Below are 27,830 nucleotides of genomic sequence, written 5' to 3' on the forward strand. Positions count from 1 at the left end.
TCATCCTCGAGGTCACTGAGGCGGGGTACAAATTCTCAGCTGAGTGCCTGTGGTCCTGTCTGGCTCAAAGAATGAGCCCCCCAGCTCTCTCTGCAGCTTTAGGTAAGACATTAAATACAGACAGATGTTCTGGCTCATGTGGGAATGGAGAGCTTTCTCTCTCTACCCATACTGCAGAAAGTAGAGAACGTCGACAAAATCTCTGAGGCTCAACAGTCATTGTTATAAGATCTGGAATTTTACCAGAAATCCAAGTCTGCCAGAGGCTCTGGATCGTGGGTGACCTCATGGTGGGGGGAATCCGCTAAGTTCCCACCAAATGATGACTCTTTCACGACGTGACCTAGCCTCTGCTTGCCTCTTGAGTTTCTTCTTGAGCCATTCTCTCCTTACTTTCTTTCAGTTGAAAAAGCCCTGTTTTTCTTTCCATCTCAGGGCTTCGGTATGAGCTGTTTCCTTTGCCTAACTTACTTCAGTTCACCTGTCAGGTTTTAGTGTAGCAGCCACCTCCTCTGGGAAGTTCTTGACTCATCATGCTAAGTTGGGCCCTCCTGTTTACACATTTCCTCAGCACCCTGCCCTTCTCCTTCAATACAATCGCAGGTTTATCATTATTTGTTCCATGTTTATTTTCTCTGTTAGACAGGAAGTTCCATAAGGGCAAGGATCATGTTTGTCTTGTTTGCTATTATTCCAACACCCAGGTCAGTGTCTGGTTCACAGCAGCATTTCATAAATACTAGCCAAACACAGCAGTTAAGAAGAACATCATTAATAAGACCAACAACACCCAAGAGGTGTTGTCCTCCTCCAAGGACTGAATGGAAATGCTTGGACTCTAGTACCCTTGGTCTAAGGCCTGCCATCTTGGGCTCTTTGCCTTTCCAGGACAGCTCCTGCAGTTTCCATTTCCCTCACAAGTTGCCTAGAACACTATGCAACTGGTTCATCATGGTGAGTATAACTTTATATTCTCTTTAGCTTTCAAAACTCAATCCACACTTTGTTGTCGGGATGATTCCCAAGATGAAGAACCAAAGAGTCAAAGCATCCTTCTGCCTGCATCAAAATGCAATCCAACATCCCTGCGAAATGGAATACTGTATACAGCTGATCAAAACCTCCATGAAAGTAAAATTTCAGAGCTGCTATTTGGCCCCAGAAGCTCATGTTGCCCATTCTGATATTCAAATGGAAATACCTGCAAGTGGTTATCTCTGAGTCTTGCAAGTATATATGGTATCCACTGTACATATGTATAAATGGGTGATTTTACTTTCATAGTTTTACTTTTTGTACAAATGTTTATTTATGAGAGAGAGAGAGAGAGAGTGAGAGAGCATATGCGTGCAACTGAAGGAGGGACAGAGAGAGAAGGAGACAGATGATCTGAAGCAGGCTCTGTGCTGAGAGGCCTTGAACCCACGAACCATGAGATCATGACCTGAGTCGAAGTCAGATGCTTAACCGACTGAGCCACCCAAGTGCCCCTCATAGCTTTATTTTTCATTTTTTATATAGAATGTTTTATATGATCAGGGGAGAAAGCCCTTTTTTTAAAGCTTTTTTAATGTTTATTTATTTTTGAGAGATGGAGAGAGACAGAGCACGAGTGGAGGGAGGGGCAGAGAGAGAGGGAGACACAGAATCTGAAGCAGAATCCAGGCTTTGAACTGTCAGCACAGAGCCTGAAGTGGGGCTCGAACTTACAAACTGCAAGATCATGACCTGAGCCGAAGTCAGACACTTAACCGACTGAGCCACCCAGGTGCCCTGAGAAAGTCCTTTAAAAAACAATATGGAAATACACTGCACTTGGGTTTCTTCTTCGGTTACACGATAAGCCATATAGAGAGATACATACCGAATACAAGACCGAATCTTCCTTACCCTAACTTTTCTGTGCTGCATTTGAGGATGTCTGTCCTTGCCTGTAATAGTATCAGCTCTGGTCATGCTCTCAGTGTTTCTGCTTTTCACCAAAGTGGAAAGCAAGAAGTCAGAAGAAAAGAAAAACAAGCATGGTAGTATAACTATTTAAAACGGTCTATAAATAACCATGGTGTAACTGTTTAAAACTGTTTACCAGTAGGCTATTAAAGAATATTTAGATGTTATAAAAAGAGTTTTGAAAAATATTAATAGACATCAATAAGACTGGCAGTTTTTGGTATCTTAGATGTAATGCTTTTACACTAAGCAATTCTCATCCCTAATAATTTATAGTGATTGCACCTAAGAAGTCCTACTCAAAGTTGAGAGACACAGCATATAGATAAGGAAGGTATATCCTATTTCTGCTTTGGGTTCTACCCTTACCTCCTGAACAGAAAATAATCACGCAAGAAAGATGAATTTGAGCAACCAAAAAATAAAAAGTCAGTTGTTTCAGCTCCTGAAATTTAGTAGGAAACCTTTCATTTTAAGTAAGGTTTTAACATCAAAGAGATACTCTCTCACCTATAATCCTAGCAAGAGAGATTTTGGGGCTTTGCAGACACGTAGATAACACAGATGAAAATTTCCCCCAAAAGCTATAAATTAAGCTACACAAGCAAAAGTAATTATCATGGAGTATAAAATAAAGTAACCAGAAACAACAATACATTAAGATTCTGTGGAGTTAATTTTTAAAACTTTACTCCAAAGACAACTTTTTTTTTAAATCAAAGCTTTATAGTGAGTTATATGTGTATCCTGACAAAAAAAAAAAAAGGCTCTAAGTTCACTGAGATGTGCTATAAGTTCATGACTGTCTATGGATTTAAAAAATAAATAACCCTATCCACCCGTGAGAAGGGTCTCCATGCCCTGAACCTCTAATCTGAATAGCGTGGTGAAATATCAAAAATGCCCTCAAGATGAGGGAAATCTGAGTGGGCACATCAACGCTGCTGAACCTGCAACCAGTGAGAAAACTCTCCTTAGAAAGGAGTAAAAATGGAATGAACTGAACAGCAACTAATAGGAATTCCCATTATAAGAATAAACCCTACATTCCACATAAATCAGGGTAACATTCTTACAGTCTGTAAACATTCTTGACTTCGTAAGGAAGAAAACAGCTTATTGCCAGAGTTTGCTATTTCTTCTTGTTTTCCCACTTCCTACTGAATATTCTGACATGTGACATGCCTCTAAGGTGTTCTTAGCATCTAAGTCAGTGACTGGTACCAGCAGGTGCACAGTAAATCGTGTATGAATAAATAGGTTGGATGCATGAAAGAATGACTTTTGCCTGGAAAGTGACTGGAACTCGAATGCCATGTCAGCGACCTGGAGGAAAAAGTGGTTACAAAAATACATGTCTTCAGGCCAGGGGCTTAGAAAAAGAGAGTGGCCTGTGCATTACCCAACAAGGTCAGGGGCCAAAATACATATTCAATTAAATAAATGAAAGCCTTCTATAAAACAAAAGTGTATGTATATTTAATTCCAGAAGCACCAAGTAGCGGCTAATGCTACCATTTAGAATAGTTACATGATTGAATACATTCTATGTAAATGAAAACATTAAGAAACCTGAAAGTTAGTTACTTTGGTTTAGGAATTTAGTTGTCTCTATTGCTGGCTGAACTAAGATTTCTAATAAACTATTCTGATCCATCATTGTATTATAACAGACACTCAAGTAGAAACAGGTATAGAAATTGATGTCAGTTAACTTGTCAATTTTTTCCTCCAAAGAATTTTGCAAAAATTTTAAATCATAACCCTACGTTCATTTTTAAATTAAAATAAGATACTGTATAAATAAGTAGTCAAAATAACTAAAATCAGTTCAGCTGAATGTCTCTAAAAAATGCTCAGGAACCAGCATGTAAAATTTTGAGGCAAATGCAGTTTTATTACCAGTAAGTTCAAGTTATTAAAATGGCAAAGTTATCAGTATCCATTGGTAACAGTTCGATACAAAATGGTATACATATTACCACATATAAAATGCACTTAAAAACAATTTAAAACAAAATATGTAAAAACTGCAATCACAACACACACAGCCCTCGACCTTGACCTATCTCCGTAAGTAAGAACCAATATATGTTAATCTTAGAGATAAATATTAATGAAGCAATATTATGTCAAGTGCGTCATGCTCCCTGTATAAAAGGTGATGTGATTAATAACTCAAAATCTGAAAGAAGGGCAGGGAGCAGGCATCAGAAGGGAGGAGTAAGGAGAAACGTACCGTGCAAATATGAGGCCAGTGTTCAAATTGTTGTAAAATTCCTTGATTAAGTTCTTCTTTATATAACTCTTTGTAAAAATGTGGAAGCTTAGATATCCAAATGCCATTGTTATGCTTGTTTAGTATTTCCTTTATGCGGTTTTGAACCTCATCCATTTTATAAGTGTAAGAGGCAGGAGGCGTGACATTTGGTTTTTCAACAGTCTGATTTAAATTATCTTTAAATTAAAAAAATGATAGAATTAACCAAAAGGCTTAACATTTTAGATTATCCCCATTACCTAGTATCTGTGTTATTAGGCTTTGTTACACTTCAGGCTTATGGGGGTCAAGGGACTTAGAAGTGGACAGGATAAGGCCAAGAAGGACACTGACAAGGGTGCTTCCTAATTTAAACATCAAGATGATCTTGCTTCATAGAGAATAATAAAATTTAGTATTTAACCAATCATTCTCTAACTGCAACTAAGAAAGGTTAAACTTTAGACAATACTGGTTTATATGCAATGCTTTATTTAAACCTGTATTCCACAAAGCATTAGGATAGTGCTTTAATAGTAAGATCAAAGAATGTTTTATAGAAAATTTAAAAAATGTCCAGGTTTTAAAATGTTTTTCTGCTTTATTAATGAGAAAAACAACTTAGCAATACACAGAAGTTCTATTTTAAACTGGCAGGTAGAGAGATACACAGACTGGTCGGGGGCCTCTAGCCTCTGAGGATGCCAGGAAGCCAAAGGGTGAGCAGCTCCTTGAGGAGGGCTGGATGCTAACTCTGCTCTCACCCAGCACAGGGCACTAGACTGAGTTTGGCTCAGCAAACAAAAGGGCACATAATGTCCATATAAGGACATCATTAATTTATTTAGGTTCTTCCCAAATAATGATATAAAAGGATCAGGAATAAGGAAAAGATGAGCTTCTGAGAACTGGTCAGACCCCCCTTAAAGAGAGAGTGTCAGTAACTAATGCACAGTTGGAGTCTGCAAATGCATCTGTTTTGTGGGGTCACTGGGAGTCCCCTAAGCTTGTGTGGTTTCTGTTAAATCAACGAAGGAGTCTGTTTTATAACAGGTAGGAGAGGCTGTGTGTAAGCGTGTACATATCAGCTGTCCCGTGAACTGCAATCCTCCTGAAACAAGTTCTCAGCGTTCTGCAGAAAAAAAGCTTACTCTAATTTAAAAGGATTTACAAACTCTAAGGGAGTAGCCATGTTTCAGAAAATACATGTGTAGGGGCGCCTGGGTGGCTCAGGTTAAGCGGCCGACTTCGGCTCAGGTCATGATCTCTCGGTCCGTGAGTTTGAGTCCTGCGTCGCGCTCTGTGCTGACAGCTCAGAGCCCAGAGCCTGTTTCAGATTCTGTGTCTCCCTCTCTCTGACCCTCCCCTGTTCATGCTGTCTCTCCCTGTCTCAAAAATAAATAAAACGTTAAAAGAAATTTAAAAAAAGAAAATACATGTGTAAAAGTTATTGACAGAAACAAAAATCATATGATTCAAGTAATTTCCATAAGAAATACTGGAGGTGTGTTCATATAGAAAAAATGATCTTGACTCAGTCAGAATCACACTTGAAACAGCAGATCATTTAAAATCACACTTAAATTTCATGCAATGTAAATACTGATCCTGAAACACTGTTCCCTCAGATGCATCTATGAGCAGGGAATTTATACTTTGGTTGGAGGAGACCAGATGCCGAGTGTGTGCATTTTAATTTTTTTAATGGTTTTTTTTTTTTTTTTCATTTTTGAGAGAGCATGAATGGAGGAGGGGCAGTAAGAGGAAACAGAGGATCTGAAACGGGCTCTGCACTGACAGCAGTGAGCCCGATGCAGGGCTTGAACCCACGAACCAAACCATGAGATCATGACCTGAGCCCAAGTCAGATGTTCAACTGACTGAGTCACCCAGGCACCTCGACAAGTGTGTGCAATTTTAATCTTCAGATTCTTTGACTTTATTATGTTTCTTACTGTTTTCTTAACAGCTCCTTTGGATCTTCTAACCCAAGGAATCATTTGTATCATACTAAGATGCTTAGTGGTCACTGTGTATAGTTTAGGGTCCCAGCTTTTAAAAATGATGGAGTATCTGAAACTATTTTCTGAGTTGAAACCTCATATTTATGTGCTTTACATCTTATCCTCTGAAGAGTAAGAGGGTGACAAGGCACATAAGTATCTCTCGGTGACACATGGAGCGAAACAGAACTCGTCTAATATGCGGAAGGCCTTATGTCAGAATAATGATATCCCTGGAGGTACTATTTTCTCTTTAGATCACTTCAATTCATAATTTAAAGAAATGAGGAAAGAGGGGAAGAAAGATAATAAATAGGATAGGGTGAGAGCAAATGCGAACAGCCAGCACCAGATATTTTTCTTGGGGTCCTAAGGCTCTAGAAGCCGAAATGTATCATGAAGAGAATGTTTAGAAAACATACCATTTATTTCCTTAGCACAGGTTCTTGAGAGATGCATCTGAAAAGGTGGTGGGAGGGACGCCTTTGGGCTAAACCTAAGGTGTTAAAAAAAAAAAGTAAGTTAAAATTCAAACATCAAAGTCTATGCCAAGTTTTAAGCACTGTGCTTTTCATTTAAAGTTTCTGTGGCACTGAATAGCAAAAGAAGTCATTAGAATATTTCAAAATGAGCAAAAATGAAAATGATACTGGTATCAACTTTCATGTTTCATATTAGAGAAAATGTGTTAAAAGCTAAATTTAAACTAGGACTTTAAGAGAACATGGAAGTTAGATTTCCAATTAATCACCTTTAAGGGACCGGCAATACAAAATAAATAAAACCATGCAAAGAATAAGTAGTTGATCATAAAGAATATTTTGGGATATAACCAAAAAATGAAGGACTTATACCACCAGATACTGAAGTGAGTTATAAAGTTACAACATTTATAATACTTAAACAGATAAGTAAAATGATACACTCAATTGACGCTGTATCTTAGCACGTGAGAAAGGTGGCATTCCGAACCACAGAGGGACTGCTCAAGTAGCAAGTTAGAAAAGAAAAAGCATTGTCTCCCCACACTTCATACACTCAGCAAAATAATTTTTATATGAATTACATTGGATATACATAGGAAGATTTTTCCAAATATGAGGACAATGAAACCAGACACACACACACACACACACACACACACACACACACACACACACACACTCATATATGTTCATGTCAGTCTCCCTCACCAGGCTCCAAGTGTCTTAATAACCTGTTCCCAGAGCCTAGGGCAGTGCTTGGTACTTGCAAAGGGCAGTGAATGTTGTAGGAATGAATAGGATGATTGAATCAACCTATGAGTACATCTTGCCCAGCAGTGGGTATGGAACTAGAACAGGTGACAATGACACAATATACATATTTTCCAACTTTTAGATAGTATGGAATACTCTAAAAATTAGGTGAATTCTTTGGAATAAAGAACATCTCCTCATAATACTTTAATTCTACAAGAAATTATTAAATGGTAGGCTACCAATACAACTTATTTAACATGATGCTATGCAACTATAAGAACATCATGTTTACATATTAATACATCTAGGTAATAATGGAAGATGCCAAAAACATATCCAACTTCTATTTTTAGAGAACTGGCAGGGAGACAGCCCTCTTTTCCCTTGCACCAGAGCCCTAAAGTTGTAAACTGGAACCCTCCTCTGCTTGGAGTCAGCTGTGAGGGCTCTATTAGCAGGCAGAGGCTTATGAGCAAAGAGGGAGCACAGAGAGATTATGGCAGGGACTGATATGGCTCAGGCATAGGTAGGTCTGATGGATGGGACAGAAAACAGTTGACATAGCAAAAGAAAGATTTCAAGGGAAACTGCAGGGACACGTGAAAAACAAAAATAAGATGAAAGTGGTCCAACCAGTCTTATAAAAGTATAAAAAATTTATTATTTTGTATTTTAAAAGACAAATTATTAAGTATTTTAAAAGACAAATACTTAGACTGGTCCAAAAAAACACCCTATCGAATCTAAACATACGCCATTTATTAGAGACACATTCTTACCCTACAAACACTTATTTCAGGACCTACTATGAGCTGGGCATGGGCAGACAGGAATTGTATACAATTAAACAAGAGAAACACACCCCTATCTCATGGACTATACGTACGTTGAGAAAACCGACTGTAGTAAGCTGCTATGACATGGCCCCCAGTGATTCTTGCCTCCTGGTAGCCAAGCCACAGCCTTATATAACCTCATTCCCTTGAGTAACTTGCTTCTAACCAACAGAATATTTCAAGGTTGAGAGGATTACAAATGATGAGATTACAAATCCCCCCCTCCCCCTCCCCCCCAGCATAATCTTTCCCTTGCTGGCTTTGATGAAGCCAATGGCCATATTGGGAAGGCCTATGTGGTAAGAAATTGAAGGTGGTCTTTGGCCAACAGCCAGGAAGTCAAGCACTGAGGGAAAAAATGAAAGTGATTTGGCCAACAAGCATGTGTGTCAGCCCAGAGGCAGATTCTTGCTCAGTTCACCCCATCCATGGCCAACACCCACAGCAGCCTCATAAGAGACTGAAGCAGAGGACCTAGCTAAGCAGTACCAGATACATGACCCACAGGAATTAGGAAATAATAATTAGGTGTTGTGAGCTGCTAGATTTGTATAACCTCTTACACAAAAATAGGTAATAATGCACTGACAAAATCTATAAGAACAAAACCTACTAAGTGCTATGATAGTGACAATAAGTGTAATAAAAGCACATGTTAGAAGCAAGAAACCAAATCAGCAGTAGAAAGAGGAGGAAGTAGAGAGTAAAGGTTATTAACACCTTATAAAGTTATAATAATCTGAATCGTTTGGCACAGCAAAAGAATTAGACAGGTAATTAATGATTCCGAATGAAAAGGCCAGAAACCAAGTCATATATTTATAACAATTTACAATGGGTAAAGACAGCATTTTAAACCAGCATGGAAAGAAAAAAATTATGTAATAACTGGTATTAGGACATCTGGCTAACAAGACTGCTAACTCTCATGATACACAACCACATAAATTCTGGATTAAAGATTTAATGAAACCATAAAAATTCTAAAAGAAAACAGAAGACCTATTATATAGTATTGGGGTAAAAATGCTTTTCTAAGCATAATACCTAAAGACAGAAGCCACAAAGAACAGATTGGTAGATTTAGTTAGATAAAAAAAATATAAAATTTTAAAGTTTTTGTATAGTGGAAATACAAAAATTAAATAAACTGAGGAAATATTGCCAACATATTACAAAGGGTCAACATCCTTAATTTATAAATTACTTTTACAAATAAGAAAGAAAAAAGAAAAAACCAACAGAAAGTTTGTACAAAGGGCAAAGACACGTAATTCATAAAAGATCTATAAATGGTCAAGTAAACATATGACAAAATTATAACCCCCTTAAGAATGAAAGTCAAAGAAATAGAAATTAAAATATAGGTATATTTTTTCACCTTTTGGCATCAACTGAAAAAGTGGTGCCCAGTACTGGCAGGGGTACAAGTAAATAATCACTTCCATATGCTTCTAGAATATAATTGGTATAATCTGTGTAGAGCACAAATTAGTAATAGCTTTAGAATGTATACCCTCTTACCCTTTTCCTACCAATTTATTCTAAGGAACTAGTCGTGAATATATGCAAGGACTGTTCTACAAATATGTTTCATTGTAGAATTGCTTACAATAGTGGAAATAATTTATATTCAGCAATAGGAGGCTGGACAATGGATCTCCCTGACATTAAAAATGATAATGTACTAGTATACTTAATCATGTGGGTTAACAATATATTATTACTTTAAAAAAAAAAACTTTTTTAATGTTTATTTATTTTTGAGAGAGGGAGAGAGAGTGTGAGTCGGGGAGGGACAGAGGGAGACACAGAATCAGAAGCAGGCTCCAGGCTCCGAGCTGTCAGCACAGAGCCCGATGCGGGGCTCAAACTCACAGACTGTGAGATCATGACCTGAGACAAAGTCGGACGCTTAACCGACGGAGCCACCCAGGCACCCCAATATATTACCTTTTAAAACAGGTTATAAAATAGTAAGATATAGCAAGAGCCCGTTTGTATTTTTAAAAATTTATATATCCACAACTTTTTAATGTTTACATTTATGTTTAAACATCCACAACTTTTAAATGTTTACATTTATGTTTGGATTAGGGGCAATTTTTTTAAGTTTATTTATTTATTTTGAGAGAGAGAGAGAACATGAGCAAGGGAGGGGCACAGAGAGAGGGAGAGAGAGAATTCCAAGCTCAATCCCACAAACTGTGAGATCATGACCCGAACTGAGATCAAGAGTCCAATGCTTAACCAACTGAGCCACCCAGGTGCTCCGGATCGGAGGCAATTTTAAAAATTCCTTTTACTTCTTTACACTTTGCAAATTTTCTATGCCATACACATAGTATTTTTACAATCAGAGCCAAGCAATAAATGTATTTTAGAAAATACTTCCTACAAATATTTAGCACATACTAAACATACAACAGTTTTAAACATATACAAAGAAGCAGAAACCAACAACAAATTCACATTTATTTAGCTTAATACTTGAAAGATGCTTTTTCAATCATAGTGCCTGTTGGTTAGTGCCAAACAGCCATTTGTTCCTATCCAAAGTCCATGATCTTACTCACTACAATATACACACAGTAATTTCTTCTCTTTCTAGGCCTAATGGGAATCTTGAATTTCAGTACCATATTTATCTGTGTTTTATGGATAAATACATTAAATACCTCATTTAGTAATCTTATCACTTTAATAAAAATACCATGGTTATATATTATATTATTTTAGATATACACATTTCCTTCCCTCATATAAACCAGAGAAATCACAAATCAATCATATATCCTTACTCCTGACCCCTCTTTGTATTTTACTGGACACATGATAAACTTAGATTGATGCCTACAATATCAGAAAATATCAGCTATGTTATTTTTCTAGAACCCTTTCAGTTTGTTAACTGGCAGGCATGAATTCTTAACCAAAGATCCTGAGAAGGGGCTTCTGAGGTCCATGAATCCCTTGAATATACAAAGATGTATGTATATGTGTACACATATATTTTTCTGGGAAAATCATTTATACCTTTTATCAGCTTCCCAAAAGATTTGGTGACCCTCCAAATTGTAAGTTAATAATAGTTTTTACTACTTACTATTACTGTTCATGTATTTTATAAGTAGATAAAACAGCTTTTGCTCTTGTTCTATTTTTGGTAAGAGTAATTTTTTTTATTTTATAATTAAAAGGGATGCACATAATAGCTGCCACCAGGTGGTATTTAGATTCCTCTTAAAAGGATTCTTTCAATTTGTATTATGCTCTTAAAAAAAAGGTTTGATGAAGATGTTTTATGACATCTTTAACAGTTTATAGTTAAAGTAGTCTGTAACATAACCTATGTAAAGCAAGACAGCTGAAGACAGCTAGGTGTATAGTTTTAGAAATTATTGTACAAGATATTCCACCATATGAAATTTGAAATTTTTACAGTGAAAGGCAAAAGATAAAAGGATATATTAATTCTCAAAACTAAAACCATATAAATAAGGCTTTTGCTATCCCTTTTTTAACTTTTTACACTTTAAAAATTTTTTTTAAAGTTTTTATTTATTTATTTTTGAGAGACAGAGAGAGCGAGCAGGGGAGGGGCAGAAAAAGAGGGACAGAGAGGGAATCCCAAGCAAGGTACACACTGCCAACGCAGAGCCCGATGTGGGGCTCAAATTCATGAACCGTGAGATCATGACCTGAGCCAAAACCAAGAGCTGGATGCTTACGCGACTGAGCCACCCAGGTGCCCCTACACTTGATTCTTAAACAACATGAGTTTGAACTACACAGGTCCACCAGATGCATATTTTTTTGACAAACACAGTACAGTACTGTAAATGTATTTTCTCTTATGATTTCCTTAAAAATATTTTCTTTTTGCTCATTTTATTGTAAGAATACAATGTATAATACATATAATACACAAAATATGTGTTAACCTACTGTTTATATTATCAGTAAAGCTTTTGGTCAACAGTAGGCTATTAGCAGTCAAACTGGGGGGGGGGGGCGTAAAAGTTATATGTGTATTTCTGACTGTGTGTGGGGTTAGCACACCTAACTCCATGTTGATGGTGTTCAGGGTCAACTGTATTCTGAAATACTTTTAAGTTCATGGGGAGTTGCAAAAAATATACATAGAGGTCACATGCACCCTTCACCCAGTTTCCCCCAATAGTAACATCTTTGCATAGTACATCAGCAAAACCAGGCAACTGACATTGGTATAATCCAGAACTTATTCAAACTTCACCAGTTTTGCATGTATGCGCATGTGCATGTGTGTGTGTCTGTGTACATGTGGTTCTGTGAAATTTTACCACATATATAGATCCTTGTAACCACCCTTGTAATCAATAATTTATTGGTTATAATCATCAGACTATAATCATTATAATCACAACTGTCCCATCACAAGGCCCCTTCTTGCTATACCTTTATAGCCACACCCTTCCGACTTCCTAAAACCCTAACATTTGGCAAACACTTATCTGTTCTCCATCTCTACAATTTTGTCATTTCAAGAATGTTATATAAATAGAATCACACAGCATGTAACATTTTTGATACTGGCTTCTTTCACAGAGCAGAATTCCCTTGAAATCCACCAAAGTTGCTGCGTTATTAATAGTTTGTTCCTTTTTATTGCTAAGTATTCTGTGGTCTGAATGTACTACAGTCTGTTGAACCATTCACCTACTAAAGGACACTGGGGTTGTTTTCAGTTTGGGACTATTATGAATAAAGTTACTATGAACATTTGTGTGCAGGTTTTTATATGAATATAAGTTTTCATTTCTCTGGGATAAATGCCCAGGAGTGCAACTGCTGTGATAGCTGCATGTTTAGTTGCTTTTGTTTTTTAATGAAATTTCCCAAACTGTTTTCTAGAGTAGCTATTAATTTTACATGTTCAACAGCAATGTACGATTGATCCAGTTTCTCTGCATCCTTGCCAGCATTCAGTATTATCACTATTTTTTACTTTAGTCATTCTGATAGGTGTGTCATGATGATATCTCATTTTAATATGCGTTTTAATATGCGTTCCCATGATGGCTAATGAAGTTGAACATCTTTTCATGCATTTTTACATTTAAAGTCATTAAACTTACATTGAAAGTAATTAGTCAAACCCAACACCCCAAAAACCAAATAATCCAGTTAAGAATTGGCAGAAGACATGAATAGACATTTTTCCAAAGAAGACATCCAGATGGCTAACAGACACATGAAAAGATGCTCAACATCACTCATTATCAGGGAAATGCACATCAAAATCACAATGAGATACTGCCTCATACCCATCAGAATGGCGAAAATTAACAACACAGGAAACAACAGATGTCGATGAGAATGCTGTTAGTGGGAATGCAAACTGGCACAGTTACTCTGGAAAATAGTATGGAGGTTCCTCAAAAAGTTAAAAATAGAACTACCCTACAACCCAGCAATCACACTACTAGGTATTTATCCAAAGGACACAAAAATACAGATTCGAAGTGGTACATGCACCCTGATGTTTACAGCAGCATTATCAACAATAGCCAAACTATGGAAAGAGCCCAAATGTCCATCAACTGAGGAATAAAGAAAAAATGGTATAGGGGCGCCTGGGTGGCTCAGTTGGTTAAGTGTCTGACTTTGGCTCAGGTCATAATCTCACAGTTCGTGGGTTCAAGCCCTGCATCAGGCTCTGTGCTGACAGCTCAGAGCCTGGAACCTGCTTCAGATTCTGTGTCTCCCTCTCTCTCTGCCCCTCCCCTGTTTGATCACTCTGTATATCACTTTGTATAGCTTTCCTCCTGGTTGGTTTAAGCATCCCAATATATATATACAACATCACATTCCATTGGTATCAATGTTTTACTACTTTAAGTGTACAAACCTTACTTCCATTTAGGTCTCCTCTCCTCCCCCCAATTTGGCAAATTTAATTAAGTTCTCTATATATGTTGAGCACTTATCAGATAGTGTTATAATTTTTGTTTCAACCTAGTATGATTTAAGAAACTCATAAGAAGGATAATCTTACATTTACACCTGTTTTTACCAGTTCTGCTCTTTCCTTTCTGAAATTCCAAGCCCATCTTATATTATTTATTTTCTCTTGAGAGAACTTCCCTTTAGCCACTCTTTAAGAGTAGGTCAACTAGTGACAAATTCTCTTAGTTTTCTTTCATCTGAGAATGTCTTTATTTCCCTTTCATTCCTGTTGTATATTTTTCCTGGATATAGAATTTATGGCTGACAGTTTTTTCTTTCAGCACAAGAAAAATGTGCTGTTTCCTTCCTTCAGGGTTCCTCCATGGTCATAGATGAGAAATCCACTGTCATTAAAACTGGTAATCCCCTATAAGTGATGTGTCATTTCTTGCTGTTTTTAAGATTTTTTGTCTTTAGCTTTTGGAAGTTTAATATGATGTGTCTTCATGTGGGTTTCTTGGATCTTTTTTAGGATTCTCTGAACTCTTGAATCTGTAGGTTTATATCCTTAGCCACATTTGAGAAGTTTTCAGCCATTTTGTGTTCAAATACTCTTTCAGCCCCACTCTTTCTCTCCTCCCAAGACACTGATAATACAAATGTTAGATCTTTTCTTATTTTCCCCCACATATTCCTAAGGCTCTGCTAGGTGTTTTACTTCCAAAGCCCCCTCAGGCTTTGGTAGGTGTTCTTTTGTTTGTTTTGTTTTTGAAGGAAGTCTATTTACTCTATTGGTCAGATTGTGTAATTTCTATTGCTCTATCTTTGAGTTCATGGATTCTTCCCTCTGTCGTATTCATTCTGTTGTGAGCTTACCCAGTGAGTTTTTTAGTTTGGTGTTCCATTTTTTTAATACTACAGTTTCCATTTCATTCTTTTTTATATGTTCTACTTCTTTGGTGAATTTTCTTTTTTTTCCATTTTGCCCCCCCCAAATTCTTTTCATTTGCTCATTGAAGCATTTTAGGAGAGCTGCTGTAAAATTCTTGCCAGATAATTCCAACATCTGACTGATCTTGCTCTTGGCATTTGTCAACTGTCTTTTCTCATTCAAGTTGTCATTATCCTGGTTCTTAGTATAACAAGTGACTTTTTGTTGTATCCTGGACATTTGGACATACGTTAGGAAACTATTAATCCAATTTAAAGCCCTATTTTAGCAGACAATCACCTGCTTAGGTTTAGCACACAGCTCCTGGCCCACATTTGTAGCTGTAGTTCCAATGATAACTGATTTTTCAGAGCCCTTATGGGCTAACTTAAATTTACTTGTTGCTGTTGGGGCTCCTTCTTGATCAGGTGCTGCCCACAGGAACAGAATGCACTTCCCTGGACCTAATGCTGCCAGGTGAAAGAGGATGAGAACACACTAGGCTGTAGGTCAGAAAGCACGATCTTGGGCCTGGTCTTTGGGCATCTTGGTGCTAGCACAGCCCCCTCTCAATCACTGCTGGTCCTACCTAGAGGAGTGGAAGGAACTTACCTGGGTTGCCCATTGCCAGTAAGAGATGGGTAGGAGACACCAGACCATGGGGTAGAGAATGTTCTCCTGGGCCCACAATCCAGTATGTCTTGGTTTGGTTGTCATTTTATAGATTCAATTCAAAATGGGAACTTGAAATGGAGGCATGGAAGCAGAGGAGACAGTGGTACCTCAGTCACATGCTGGCCCTAACTAGTGCTTTGGGTCAAGATCCAAGTTCTAACTATGTATTTTCTAGACCTTATCAAAATTATAACAACTAACCATAAATAGCACTAAATATATACCATTATAAAAAATTTTAACTAAGTTAAAAAAAATAATTCTAAATATTCTAGTATAGTAGGGGGAGTGCTGGGGTGGGGGAGGTGTAGCTTTTACACAAAATGGAATATTTGAACACCGATTTAAAGGGATATAACATGGGGTGCCTGGGTGGCTCAGTCAGTTAAGTGTCTGACTTTTGATTTCGGCTCAGGTCATGATCTCACGGTTTTGTGAATCCAAGCCCCACATCGGGTTCTGTGCTGACTGTGCAGATCCTGCTTGGGATTCTCTCTGCCCCCACCCCCACCCCTTCCCCTGCTCATGTTCTCTCTCTCTCTCTCTCTCTCTCTCTCTCAAAATAAATAAACTTAAAAAAAATAATACAAGAACATGTGTTTTATAAAGGCACAAAAAGAATGAAAGAATGGGATACTCATTCATCTATATCAGGAGTTGGTAAATGTTTCCTGTAAAAGCGTCCGCTAGTGCATATTTTAGGTTTGGCAGGCCATAATGTCTCGGCACAACTACTTAACTGCAGTTGCGCAAAGGAAATCACAGACAATGATATAAACAAAGGGATGTGGCTTTGTTTCAATAAAACTTTATTTACACAAAACAGGCAATGGGCCAGATTTAGCCCGTGGGTCATAGTTTGCTGACCTGAATTACCTTACAAAAAGTATAAGATTTAAAGACGAAAAGGAACTTTGAGGTCACCTAGTTTAACATTTTCATTCAACAAACCACAACAACAAACCACAGCCCTAAAAGATGAAATCATTTCACTTGTTCACCTGGCTAATAAATGGCAGCACTCAAACTAGGACTTGAAGGTTGTGTTAATATTGCCAGTCGGATATGCTGATGCATGGATGTATGATTATAGATATAATCATATAATATAATATATATATAATCTATATAATTATAGATATGATTATTGGAGCACAGTGGAATGTGCCAATCAAGAATGTTACCTGGAAGTTATAAAACTAATTATAAGAAAGGTTTTCAGAAAAAGTTGTAAGTTATCCTGAAACAGCATCTTAGAATAGCCTTCAAGAGCCTTTTCTTTTCCTGTGAGAGCTTTCAAAATGAATTTTACAAGGAGAAATTACCAACAATGTAGAGAAAATATAAAATGAAGATACTCAGACAATGACATTCAGGTAGCCAGGAAGAGTGGATTTACTAGTAATGATGCATTTCTCTGCTACATGTGAACTTACATTAGGTAAAACAGAAAGTATTTCCTTCTTATCCGGAACGCTTTTAACATTTATTATCATAGATTCACCAAACTTCTCCTTTTAGCCAGACAAAGCCCAAATACCTGTGGCTGGTAGGCATGGTCACATGTCTCTGCACTGGAACGTCTCTGAATACTTCACTTCCAGCAGTTGTGTGTAACGTGTAAGGCGGCATTTCAGCATCAGACTTAACTCCAAGAGAGTTTCCTCTGTCTCTTAGCAGTGTTGGATTAGGTTTTTTGCTGATAGAAAAATCTGAAGAAAATCCTGGTTGTCTGAGGGTTGCTTTTGGTTTTCCTGTGAAGTTAGGCATACATAATGGAATCAATTAGCTTCCCAAAAGCTTCGTGTCACTATGCCACTCCCCTGTCCAGATGTTTTCTGGGAGTCTCTATTCTCAGAATAGTTTGTAAGAACACGAGGAAGTTGCCACTACAGGGTTTGTCAGTAGGGGAAGCAGACATTGGTATTCAGCAGATGAGATTTCTTCAAAACGTGGCTTCATCTGCTAAATTAGCCAGTTACCTTCCCTCTACTCACCAACCAACACTTCAGTGGCAGCCACCCCATGTTGCTACAAATGTAGCACACTCAGCCATATCTCAGGCCTCCCATTTCTTCTCCATCAATTGAAATTCTTCCCCTCATTCAAGATCTGGGTTCAATCCCCCTTTGCCATGAAGCCCTACATGGCCATTCTCCCATGACTGTTCCCTTGTCTAAAATGCTCACGGTGGCATTTGGGGGTCTACTCCTTCATATTATCATTGAACTATATCTTGAGAATTTAGTTTTAGAACTGATTAAAAGCTCTCTGAGATAATTGTTCAGTAAACACTGGCTAAGTTGCCTATAACACCTTTGTGTACAATATAATTCATGTTTTTCCAAAAATAGAGGATCTTAATATAAAAGACATGACTTGCTAAATAAGACATTAAATCATAGGTTCTTGGTTCATCCAACATTCTGGATGAGGCTCTGCCCCCTCAAAAACCTAAAAGAATAAAACAACACTTTGCCATAATAGGCTTAATTAAAACTGAATTATCTCACATTGTGTAATAACTTAGTGAGTCATACTCATCATCTTCACTTAATTTCAAATGGAAATACAGTACTAGCTTTAAGATTTCACTCTTGACATATGAATGCTAAGAAATATAGGTGTTTATCATGAATACAAGCAATATTTCCATAATTCCATATGACAATGTATTCATAGATAGGTTTTAAAATTTTAGCATGTGAAAAGACCTTACCTTCTAGAAAAAATGGCATAGTTTTCTTCACTCTCATCTGACAATTAACTTGCCGCCCAGTTTTCCTTTTAGAACTCCTCTGACGAGCCACAAGCTGAGCAATTCTTGCAGTTTCTGTGCAGGCCATGGCATAACAGGTAATCTATTCACGAGAGGCAAGGTGAGAGGAGAAACATTTCTCAGATTCACTGCTGCCTAGAGGCCGATTTTTAAAAGTGGGTCTTAGTGAGTTTACATGTTCCAACTCAAGCTGTATGCAAATATTCACATCCCTCTCTTTTTGATACTGTTAGAGCAAAATTACATTCTATAAGAGACATCAAGAATAGTCTAGCACATTGAATGATCTCTCCTCAAATTGAAAATTTCATTTATTCCTTAAACAAGTATTCACTAAACATCTATAATGTGCTAGGTACTATGGGATTAACCAATGAACCAAAAGAAGCCTGTGATCTGCACATATTATCTCATATAATCTGTGAGATATATTTTATTTTGATTTTATACATGGGAGAACAGAGGCTCAGGGAAGTTAAGCAACCTTCCCGAGTGACACAGCTAGGTTATCTCTCTGAATCCAAAGTAGGTACTCATAATCACTATTTTTATTACCTCTCAAAGACAACCCAATCCTAATCTTGCCACTGAAACAGATTAGCTGGATGACTTGGGACAAAGCAGCTTAGCTCCCACATTGTAGTACACTCTCTCAGCTATAAAACAGGAGTGGGCTTAGATCTAGGGTTTTCAAACTGTTCATTGGTGCCACCAGATTCCATGAAGGTAACTCTGGAGCCTCACAGTGGCAGTGCAGTGAGGGCAAGGCAGGGCAAGCAGAGGCACTGGACCCTGAAGCACCTGCTTAAAACACAGCAGCTCAGCTTTTCATCTTTTAAAAAATTGGCGTGATATATGGGAGATTTTTTTCCAGTGTGTAGAATACTGGGACTAGATGGTTTCTAAAGCCACCTCTAGCGTTAAAGGCTCTGGTTCTAAGTAGAAATCAAGAACAGGAAAGCAATGAGGCTTTACAAAAGCCAAGACATGCTCCTATTCTTTGGCCCGGTATTTCTATTCCTGAAAATACATTACACAAATATAACTGAAAAAAAAAACTTAACATACCAAAATATGTGCAAGAGGGGTTATTTTAACTATCAAAACCTGGAAACAGTCAAAATGTCCATAATAGGAGAACAGGGTTGAGTAAATTACAGCACAGTAACCATATGAGGCATTATTAATTCATGAGACATTTGATCATTCATATATTCAAACACATATTTATTAAGAACTATCTGGAGTTAAAAAACAATCATTCATCCTCAAGAAACTTATGAGGAAAAAGAGAGACACAAAGAGACTAAATAGAAAGCATTATGTTAAATGCTATATTGGATGTATTACAAAGTGTCAAGTAGACAGAAAGGGGGGCTTAAATCTGTCTAGAAAAATCAGGGATATTGAAGCAAGTTTTATTATTAATATAGTATTTAATTAATTTAGACATGATCCTTATAAAAATGATTACACACAGGTGAACCTTCCCTTTGATCACTCTCCTGATCCTTCTCCCCTGTTCCCTCCTCCACCCACTGCCTTCCCCATGCCCCCAAACAGAACACCTATTACAAGTTTGGGTAACAGGGGTGCCTGGGTGGCTCAGTTGGTTAAGCGTCCTACTTCAGCTCAGGTCACGATCTCGCGGTTCGTGAGTTCGAGCCCCGCGTCGGGCTCTGGGCTGATGGCTCAGAGCCTGGAGCCTGTTTCCGATTCTGTGTCTCCCACTCTCTCTCTGCCCCTCCCCCGTTCATGCTCTGTCTCTCTCTGTCCCAAAAATAAATAAACGTTAAAAAAAGAAAATTTTAAAAAACAAGTTTGGGTAAGAAATACCCCAGATCTGTTATATCTATTTACCTATGTAGAAATGAACCCAGAAGAATATGCTGTTTGGTAAGGTGGGTGCTTTTTGTCTTTTGGACAATGGTGTGTCCATATCTTTCATACCATATATTGGGGAGATACCAGGGGGTGAAACTGCTGGGTCACAGGGTATGTGCAATAAAACATTTCATTGCTACCACCAAATTGCCATGCTCTATATAAAATATTCTTCCAGAGAAACTAAAAGATTTAAATAGTCTTATCATATTGGTGTGAAGGGTAGAACAGCCTAGAGAAAGAAGGGATTAAGGAGGACAAGGAGAATGGTAGGGAAGGCCCTGTAATAATCAAAGTGTTGGGGCGCTCAGTGGCTCAGTCAGTTAAGCAGCTGACTCTTGATATCAGCTCAGGTCATGCTCTCACAGTTCGTGAGTTCGAGCCCCACATCAGGCTCTGCACTGACAGTGTGGAGTCTGCTTGGGATTCCCTCTCTCCCTCTTTCTCTTCCCCTCCCCTGCTCATACTCTCTCTCTCTCTCTCTCTCATAATAAATAAATAGATAATAAACTTAAAAAATATTAAAAAAAAATCAAAGTGCTGAATGATCCACTAGAGACTCAACTAGGGTCCAGATAGTAGGAACAGATAGGAATGAGGTCAAACAATGAGAATTTAAGAGTATCTATTAGCTCTGATAATCAGGAGGTCATTAGTGACCTGAGCAAAAACAGTTGTAGCAGGTGTATAATGCATGGGTGCTGACACCTGGCATTTAGGTCTCCAGTACACTTATTTTGCTTGAATGCTAATGACTGGGTAAACTTTAAATTTTTTCATCTATAGTGACTAGAGTCTAAGTTTTACATCAAAAATAATCTGAGGGATAAAACAAAAGACATCAGAATTTAGGCTGTGTCTTGGATGCTTTCTATCACTAACAATCTCAAACCACTTAGCTAGTACTTTTCACTTTGACTTCTGTCCTAGTTAGGAGATTAGAAGTGCCAGGCAGGCAATTAAGAATTGGTCTGACTCTTGGGGCGCCTGAGTGGCTCAGTCAGTTGAGCGTCCTACTTCGGCTCAGGTCATGATCTCGCAGTTGACGAGTTCGAGCCCCACGTCGGGCTCTGTGCTGACAGCTCAGAACCTGGAGCCTACTTCAGATTCTATGTCTCCCTTTCCCTCTGCCCCACCTCCACTCATGGTCTGTCTCTGTCTCAAAAATAAATAAACATTAGAAAAAAAAAAAAAGAATTGGTTTGACTCTTGACATGCACAATTACCTTCTTACCTCTCCAGATCTACTAGTCTCTATCCTCACAACTGCTGGCACACTTCTCAGATAGGCTTCTAGTGTTGGGTAACCTAACTGCTTAAAGGGAATCCAGTCTCCAGTCAAAGATCTGTACTCTCCTTGGAGGCGGGGTAATACTATTCCGTTCTTATGAGACTGCAGAACAGCTCGTAGCATTTTTGAAACCAGATCTGCTTCCAGCATCTTCACCTGTAAGAACACAATAGAAGGTTTCTATAATATGATTTATTAGTCTGTGAACTCATTCGAAGTTGTTAGGTTATCCCATCAATTGTTACTGAATACTTTCAATGCTGTTACAATATAGGGAGATTACTATGGTGGAGAAAAGCAAAGAATACTATGAGAACACAGGGCAAGTCCAAGATGCACAAAGACTAATCTGGGGAGGGAAGATATCAGGGAAACATTCCCAGAGGGGAGGTCTGAATGGAATCCTGAAGGACAGGAAGGAATCAGCCAGGCAAGGAGGAAAAGGGTGTGTGGTGGGGTGAGGATGGGGAGAGGTATCAGCCTCAAGTAAAGGGAATAGAAAGTTCAAAGGGCACAGAGGTCAGAGAGAAATAGATGGTTGATTCTGAAGAGTTCCAGGCAGTTAAGTGGCTGGACATGATTGAATGAAGACTCTAAGATTGTAAGTTGAGGACTGAAAGACGAGGATAAAAGAGGTGGGAAGAGGTGGGAAGAGGCAGACTCAGAAGAGACCCCTATATTATGTTTACATGTGTGCATTTTTGCCAAACATAATGTGGGGCCTTAGAAGAATTTTAAATAGGGGAATAAAGTGATCAGCTTTGCATTTTAGAAAGATAACTATTCAGTAGTGGAGAAGACAAATGGGAAGGAGAAAGACTAATGAGTTTGTAAGAACACTTGAAAATATGGAGGACTTAAAAACAGAAAGTTGGGAATAAACAAAAAACCAATCTGAGAAGTAATTAGGAGGTAGAATCAACAGAAATTGATTAACTGGTTTGGATTATGAGGGAGTTTCCAAGTTTCTGGCTCAGAAACACAGCAGACAGTAATGACCCACACTGAGATGGGGTAGAGGCAAGTTTGCAAGAGAAGAAAAGAGTGAATTCATCTGGGACGTATGGAGGCTGGGATGCATACAGGGAAGCCACACAGATATATTCATGAGGAACTCAGGCTAGAGGTCTGAACTGGGGATTTGTTGACCTTTAGCATATATATGGTATTTGGTGCCCAGGGAGTCAAAAATAAAGTTAAGGATGGACCTCTGTGGAAGGCTGTCATTAAGGGATAGGCAAGACAAGAAGAACCTGTGAAGGAGTGACCAGAGATAGAAGTAGAAAAGGCAGAACTGGTGTCATATAAACAAAAAGAGGAAAGAACCAAGAAGAATAGTATATTCAAAAGCGTCATACCCAGCAGTCAAGTGAGAGAAAAATGAATTTTGGTACCTTGGAAACCTGTGGGGGCCCTGGCTAAGGATCTTCAATAGTCAGTAATTGGCATTTTTTAGGATTAACCACTCATATTTCCTCTGGACTGATAGTAAATAGAATGGTGATACATTCAGAGAATGGCATTCAAGAAACCAGGAAAAGCAGACTTAGAAAGGTCAGCTATGGACAACTTGTTAATTCCTCCTTCAACAGTGCTATCCAACAGAATTTTGTGCTGATGGAAATGTTTTACACCTGCACTGTTCAATACACGTGGTGACTGAGCACTTGAAATGTGGCCAGCATGACTGAGGACCTGAATTTTAAACTTAATTGGAATTCAATGTGGCTAGTGGACACTAAATTGGACAGCACAGAATTCTAGACAGTCTCATTCTTTCTCTGGTTTAGAAAACAAAAAGGAGAAGGGCACCTGGGTGGCTCAGTCAGTTAAGTGTCTGACTCTTGATTATGGCTCAGGTCACGATCTCATGGTCTGTCGGATCGAGCCCCACATTGGTCTCTGTGCTGACAGTGAGGAGCCTGCTTGGGACTCACTTTCTCCCTCTTTCTCTGCCCCTCCCCTGTGCACATGCTCACTTGCCCTCGCTCTCTCACTCTCTCTCTCTCTCTCAAAATAAATAAAGTTAAAAAAAAACAAAAAGGAGGAATAGCATACAATTCTAGCAATTTCCTCATCTGTCCATTTTAAAAAGGAGGGAAGATATCAGCTCATTTGTGAGTGCTCTTAATAATAAATATGATACTCAAATGACAATGAGGTTAAATGGCAAATATCCTAAGTACTCATTATGTACTGCCCTCCACTAAACATCAACTCTTTTAGAACTGTCACCGCCAGCACCAAGATTGAATTAATACTATGTATATATACACAATGTGTAGTATAATATTATTTGAAAGGGGAATGTGATAAAGACATGTATCATAAACCTTATGGCAACCACCACAAATGCTTTAAAGAGATATAATTAATAAGCCATTAGTAAATACAAAACAGGATAAAAAATTCAATCAAAAAGCAATTAGATGTACAACTGAAACTAACACTGCATGTTAACTACACTGGAATTAAAAAAAAAAAGCAATTAGGAGTAAAAAAAAATTGGGCAAAAAAAGGGTGGGGGGGACAGAAAAGAGATAACATCTAGCAAAATGGTAGATTTAAAGTCAACCACAGCAATAATTACATTAAATGTAAATGATGAAAATATCTCAATAAAAATTTAGGATCAGAAGAGTGGATATAAAAGACTTACCTATATACTATGTACAAGAAATTTATTTTAAATACAAACACATAGATTCAAAGTAAAAAGAAAAAGATATGACATCCAAATACATGATTAATTAATACTAGAACAAGGAATATCACCTGGGATTAAGAGGGACATTACATAATTAAGGAGTTAATTCATCGGGGAGATAAAACAATCCTAAATGTGACTGCACCAAACATCAGTGCTTCAAAACACATGAAGCAGAAACCAGTAGAGCTGAAAGAATAAATATATTCATGATTATTTGGAAAATTCAAAACTCCTTTCTCACTAATTGGTAGAACCAGTAAGCAAAAAAAAAATCAGTAAGGAGGGGCGCCTGGGTGGCGCAGTCAGTTAAGCGTCCGGCTTCAGCCAGGTCACGATCTCGCGGTCGGCGAGTTCGAGCCCTGCGTCAGGCTCTGGGCTGATGGCTCAGAGCCTGGAGCCTGTTTCCGATTCTGTGTCTCCCTCTCTCTCTGCCCCTCCCCCATTCATGCTCTGTCTCTCTCTGTCCCAAAAATAAATAAACGTTGAAAAAAAAATTAAAAAAAAAATCAGTAAGGATATAGAAGAGCTTAATAACAATATCAACCACACTGACCTAAGTGATATCCATAAAATATTCTACCCCAACAGTAGTGGAATATATATTCTTTTCAAGAGCACGTGGGACATTCACCAAAACAGAATATATTCTTGGACTTAATACAATCCTTGACCAATTTAGAATATTAGAATAATTGAAATTATACAAAGAGTATCCTGTGACTAGAAAAAATTAAATTAGGTATCAGTAACAGAAAGATACGTGGACAATCCCCATGTATTTGCAAATTTAATGACATACCTCTAAAACAAAGGTCAGAAAGGAAGCCTCCTTCAGAACAAAAACATCAGAAAATATTTTTAAATAAATGAAAATACAGTATACAAAAGTTTACTGGGTGCAGTTAAAACAATATCTAGAGGGAAATTTGCAGCATTATATGCTTATGTTGGAAAAGAAGAAAGGTCCCAATTCAGTGGTCTAACCTACTACCTTGAGAAAAGAGAGCACATTATACCAAAAGTAGAAGAAAGGAAGGAATAAAAAATGAGACCAAAATCAATATTGAAATGATGAAAGATTAGTAATGAAATAGAAAAGGTAAAGAAAAAAATCATGAAACCAAAACTAGTGTTTTGAAAACATCAATAAAATTGACAAACTTCCAGGTAGATTAATCAAGGAAAAAAAAAAGAGAACACAGGAATTATTAATAATGGGATTAAAGAAGGGGCCATCAATATAGATCCTATAGATATTAAAAAGAGAATATTATGAATTTATGCCAATAAATTTGGTCAATTGGAAGAAATGGAGTAAATTCACTGAAAGACACAAATTCCAAAGCTTACTCAAGAAAAAACAGATAACCTTAATATCTCTGTATCTACTAGAGAAATTGAATTTGTAGTTAAAAACCTTCACACAAGGAAAACTCAAACCCATATGGCGTTATTGCCAATTCTACCAAAAACTTTAAGAAAAAATAATAACACTTCTACACAAACTCTTCCAAAAAACATAGGGAAGGGAATACTTCTAAATCTATTTTTCGAGGCCAGCATTATGCTGACATCAAAACCAGACAAAGACATTACAAGAAAAGCACAGACCAATATCCCTCATTAACATAACTGCAAAATTTTCCAGCAAAATATTAACAAATCAAATCCAACAATATGTAAGAAGGATAACACACCATGATCAACTATAGTTTACTCTAGGAATGCAAGACTGATTCAATATTCAAAGATCAACCAATGTAATGGACTACAATCAAGAGACTACAGGAGAAAATCCCCATGGTATCAATAGGTAAAGAAAAGACATTTGACAAAGTTCAAAATATTTATGATAAAAACTCTCAGAAAATAAGAATAGAAGGAGACCTCCTTAACCTGATAAAGAATATCTGTGCAAAACCCACAGCTAACATCATATGTAATGGAAAAAAATGAATGCTTTCTCCCTAAGATAGGAACAGGGCAAGAATGTTCACTCTCTTCATCCCCATTCATTTATCACACTGGAGATCCTAGCCAGTGCAAAAAGACTGATTTCAAGACTATAAAAGTATATTAATCAAAGTAATGTGGGTATTGTCAAAAAAGCAGTCACATTAAAAGAACACAATACATAATCCGGAAAAAGACCCACACGCACATAGTCAACTGATTTTCGACAAAGTTAACAAAAGAATTCAATGAACAAAGTTCAACAAATAGTGGTGGACCACCACTCATCCATATGCAAAACATGAACCTCATACCATATTCAAAAATTAACTCAAAACAGATCATTTAGGTCCTACTTGAAAAAGCTAATACTGTAAAATGTCTAGAAAAAAACAAAGGAGTAAATCTTTGTGACCATGAGTTGGGCAAAGATTTTTTAGAACCACAGCAGAAAAAACTGACAGATTGGATCTCATCAAAATTTTAAATTTCTTCTCCTTTAAAGGCTGTTGAGAAAATGAAAAGACAAGCCACAGACTGAAAGAAGATATTTTCGCAACACAGCTGGTAAAGGACTGATAACCAGTATATATAAGCAACACTCAAAACTCAATAAGAAAACAAAAAGGGGCACCTGGGTGACTGAGTCAGTTAAACATCTGACTCTTAATATGAGCTTATGTTGTGATCTCCTGGCCATGGGCTCGAGCCCCACACTGGGCTCAGCACTGAGCATGGGGCCCGCTTGGGATTCTCTCTCTCCCTCTGCTCCTCTGCCACTTATGCACATGTGTTCTCTCTCTCTCTCTCTCTCTCTCTCTCTCTCTCTCTCTCTCTCAAAAATAAATGACTAACTTAAAAAAAATAAGAAACAAAGAGCCCGATTAAAAATGTGCAAAATATTTGAATACACACTAAAGTAGAGATGTAGATGGCCGAAAAACACATGAAAAGATGCTCAACGGCATTATTCATCAGGGAAATGCAAAACTAAATCCACAATGAGGCATCACGACACATCTGTAAGAATAGCTTAAATTTTTAAAAAACCACTAATATGAAGTGCTAATGAGAATACAGAGCAACTGGAATTCTCATAAATGCCTGGTGGCCTTGCAAAACAGTACTTTGAAAAACATCTTGGCAGTTTCTTACGAGGTCAAAAGCATATGCTTAATATTCAACCCAAAAAACTTACACATAGATAATTACCCAAGAGAAATCATGACTATGTCCACACAAAAACCTGTACTTTAAATGTTTATGGCAGCTTTATTCATAAGTACCTCCAAATTGGAAACAATCCAAATGTCTATCAACAGGTGAATGGATAAACAATGTGGCACATCCATGCAGTGAAGTAGTACTCAGCAATGAAAAGGAACA

At 37.6% G+C, this 27,830-nt stretch overlaps 1 protein-coding gene across 5 annotated transcripts in view; it reads right to left on the reverse strand.

Moving 5' to 3' along the window:
- TDRD7 (tudor domain containing 7) overlaps positions 1-27,830 on the reverse strand; it is a 77,178-nt gene that overhangs the window by 39,241 nt on the left and 10,107 nt on the right. For all 5 annotated transcript variants that reach the window (XM_047830643.1, XM_047830644.1, XM_047830642.1 and 2 more), the window contains 5 exons: positions 21,725-21,937; positions 18,547-18,688; positions 17,368-17,581; positions 6,636-6,709; positions 4,190-4,407 (listed from right to left, as the gene is read on the reverse strand). In XM_047830643.1, the coding sequence (XP_047686599.1) occupies positions 4,190-4,407; positions 6,636-6,709; positions 17,368-17,581; positions 18,547-18,688; positions 21,725-21,931 (855 nt within the window). In that variant the 5' untranslated portion in view covers positions 21,932-21,937. The remainder of the gene's footprint in view (positions 1-4,189; positions 4,408-6,635; positions 6,710-17,367; positions 17,582-18,546; positions 18,689-21,724; positions 21,938-27,830) is intronic.

Source organism: Prionailurus viverrinus, chromosome D4 (assembly GCF_022837055.1).
Source record: "Prionailurus viverrinus isolate Anna chromosome D4, UM_Priviv_1.0, whole genome shotgun sequence".
Taxonomy (NCBI): Eukaryota; Metazoa; Chordata; class Mammalia; order Carnivora; family Felidae; genus Prionailurus; species Prionailurus viverrinus.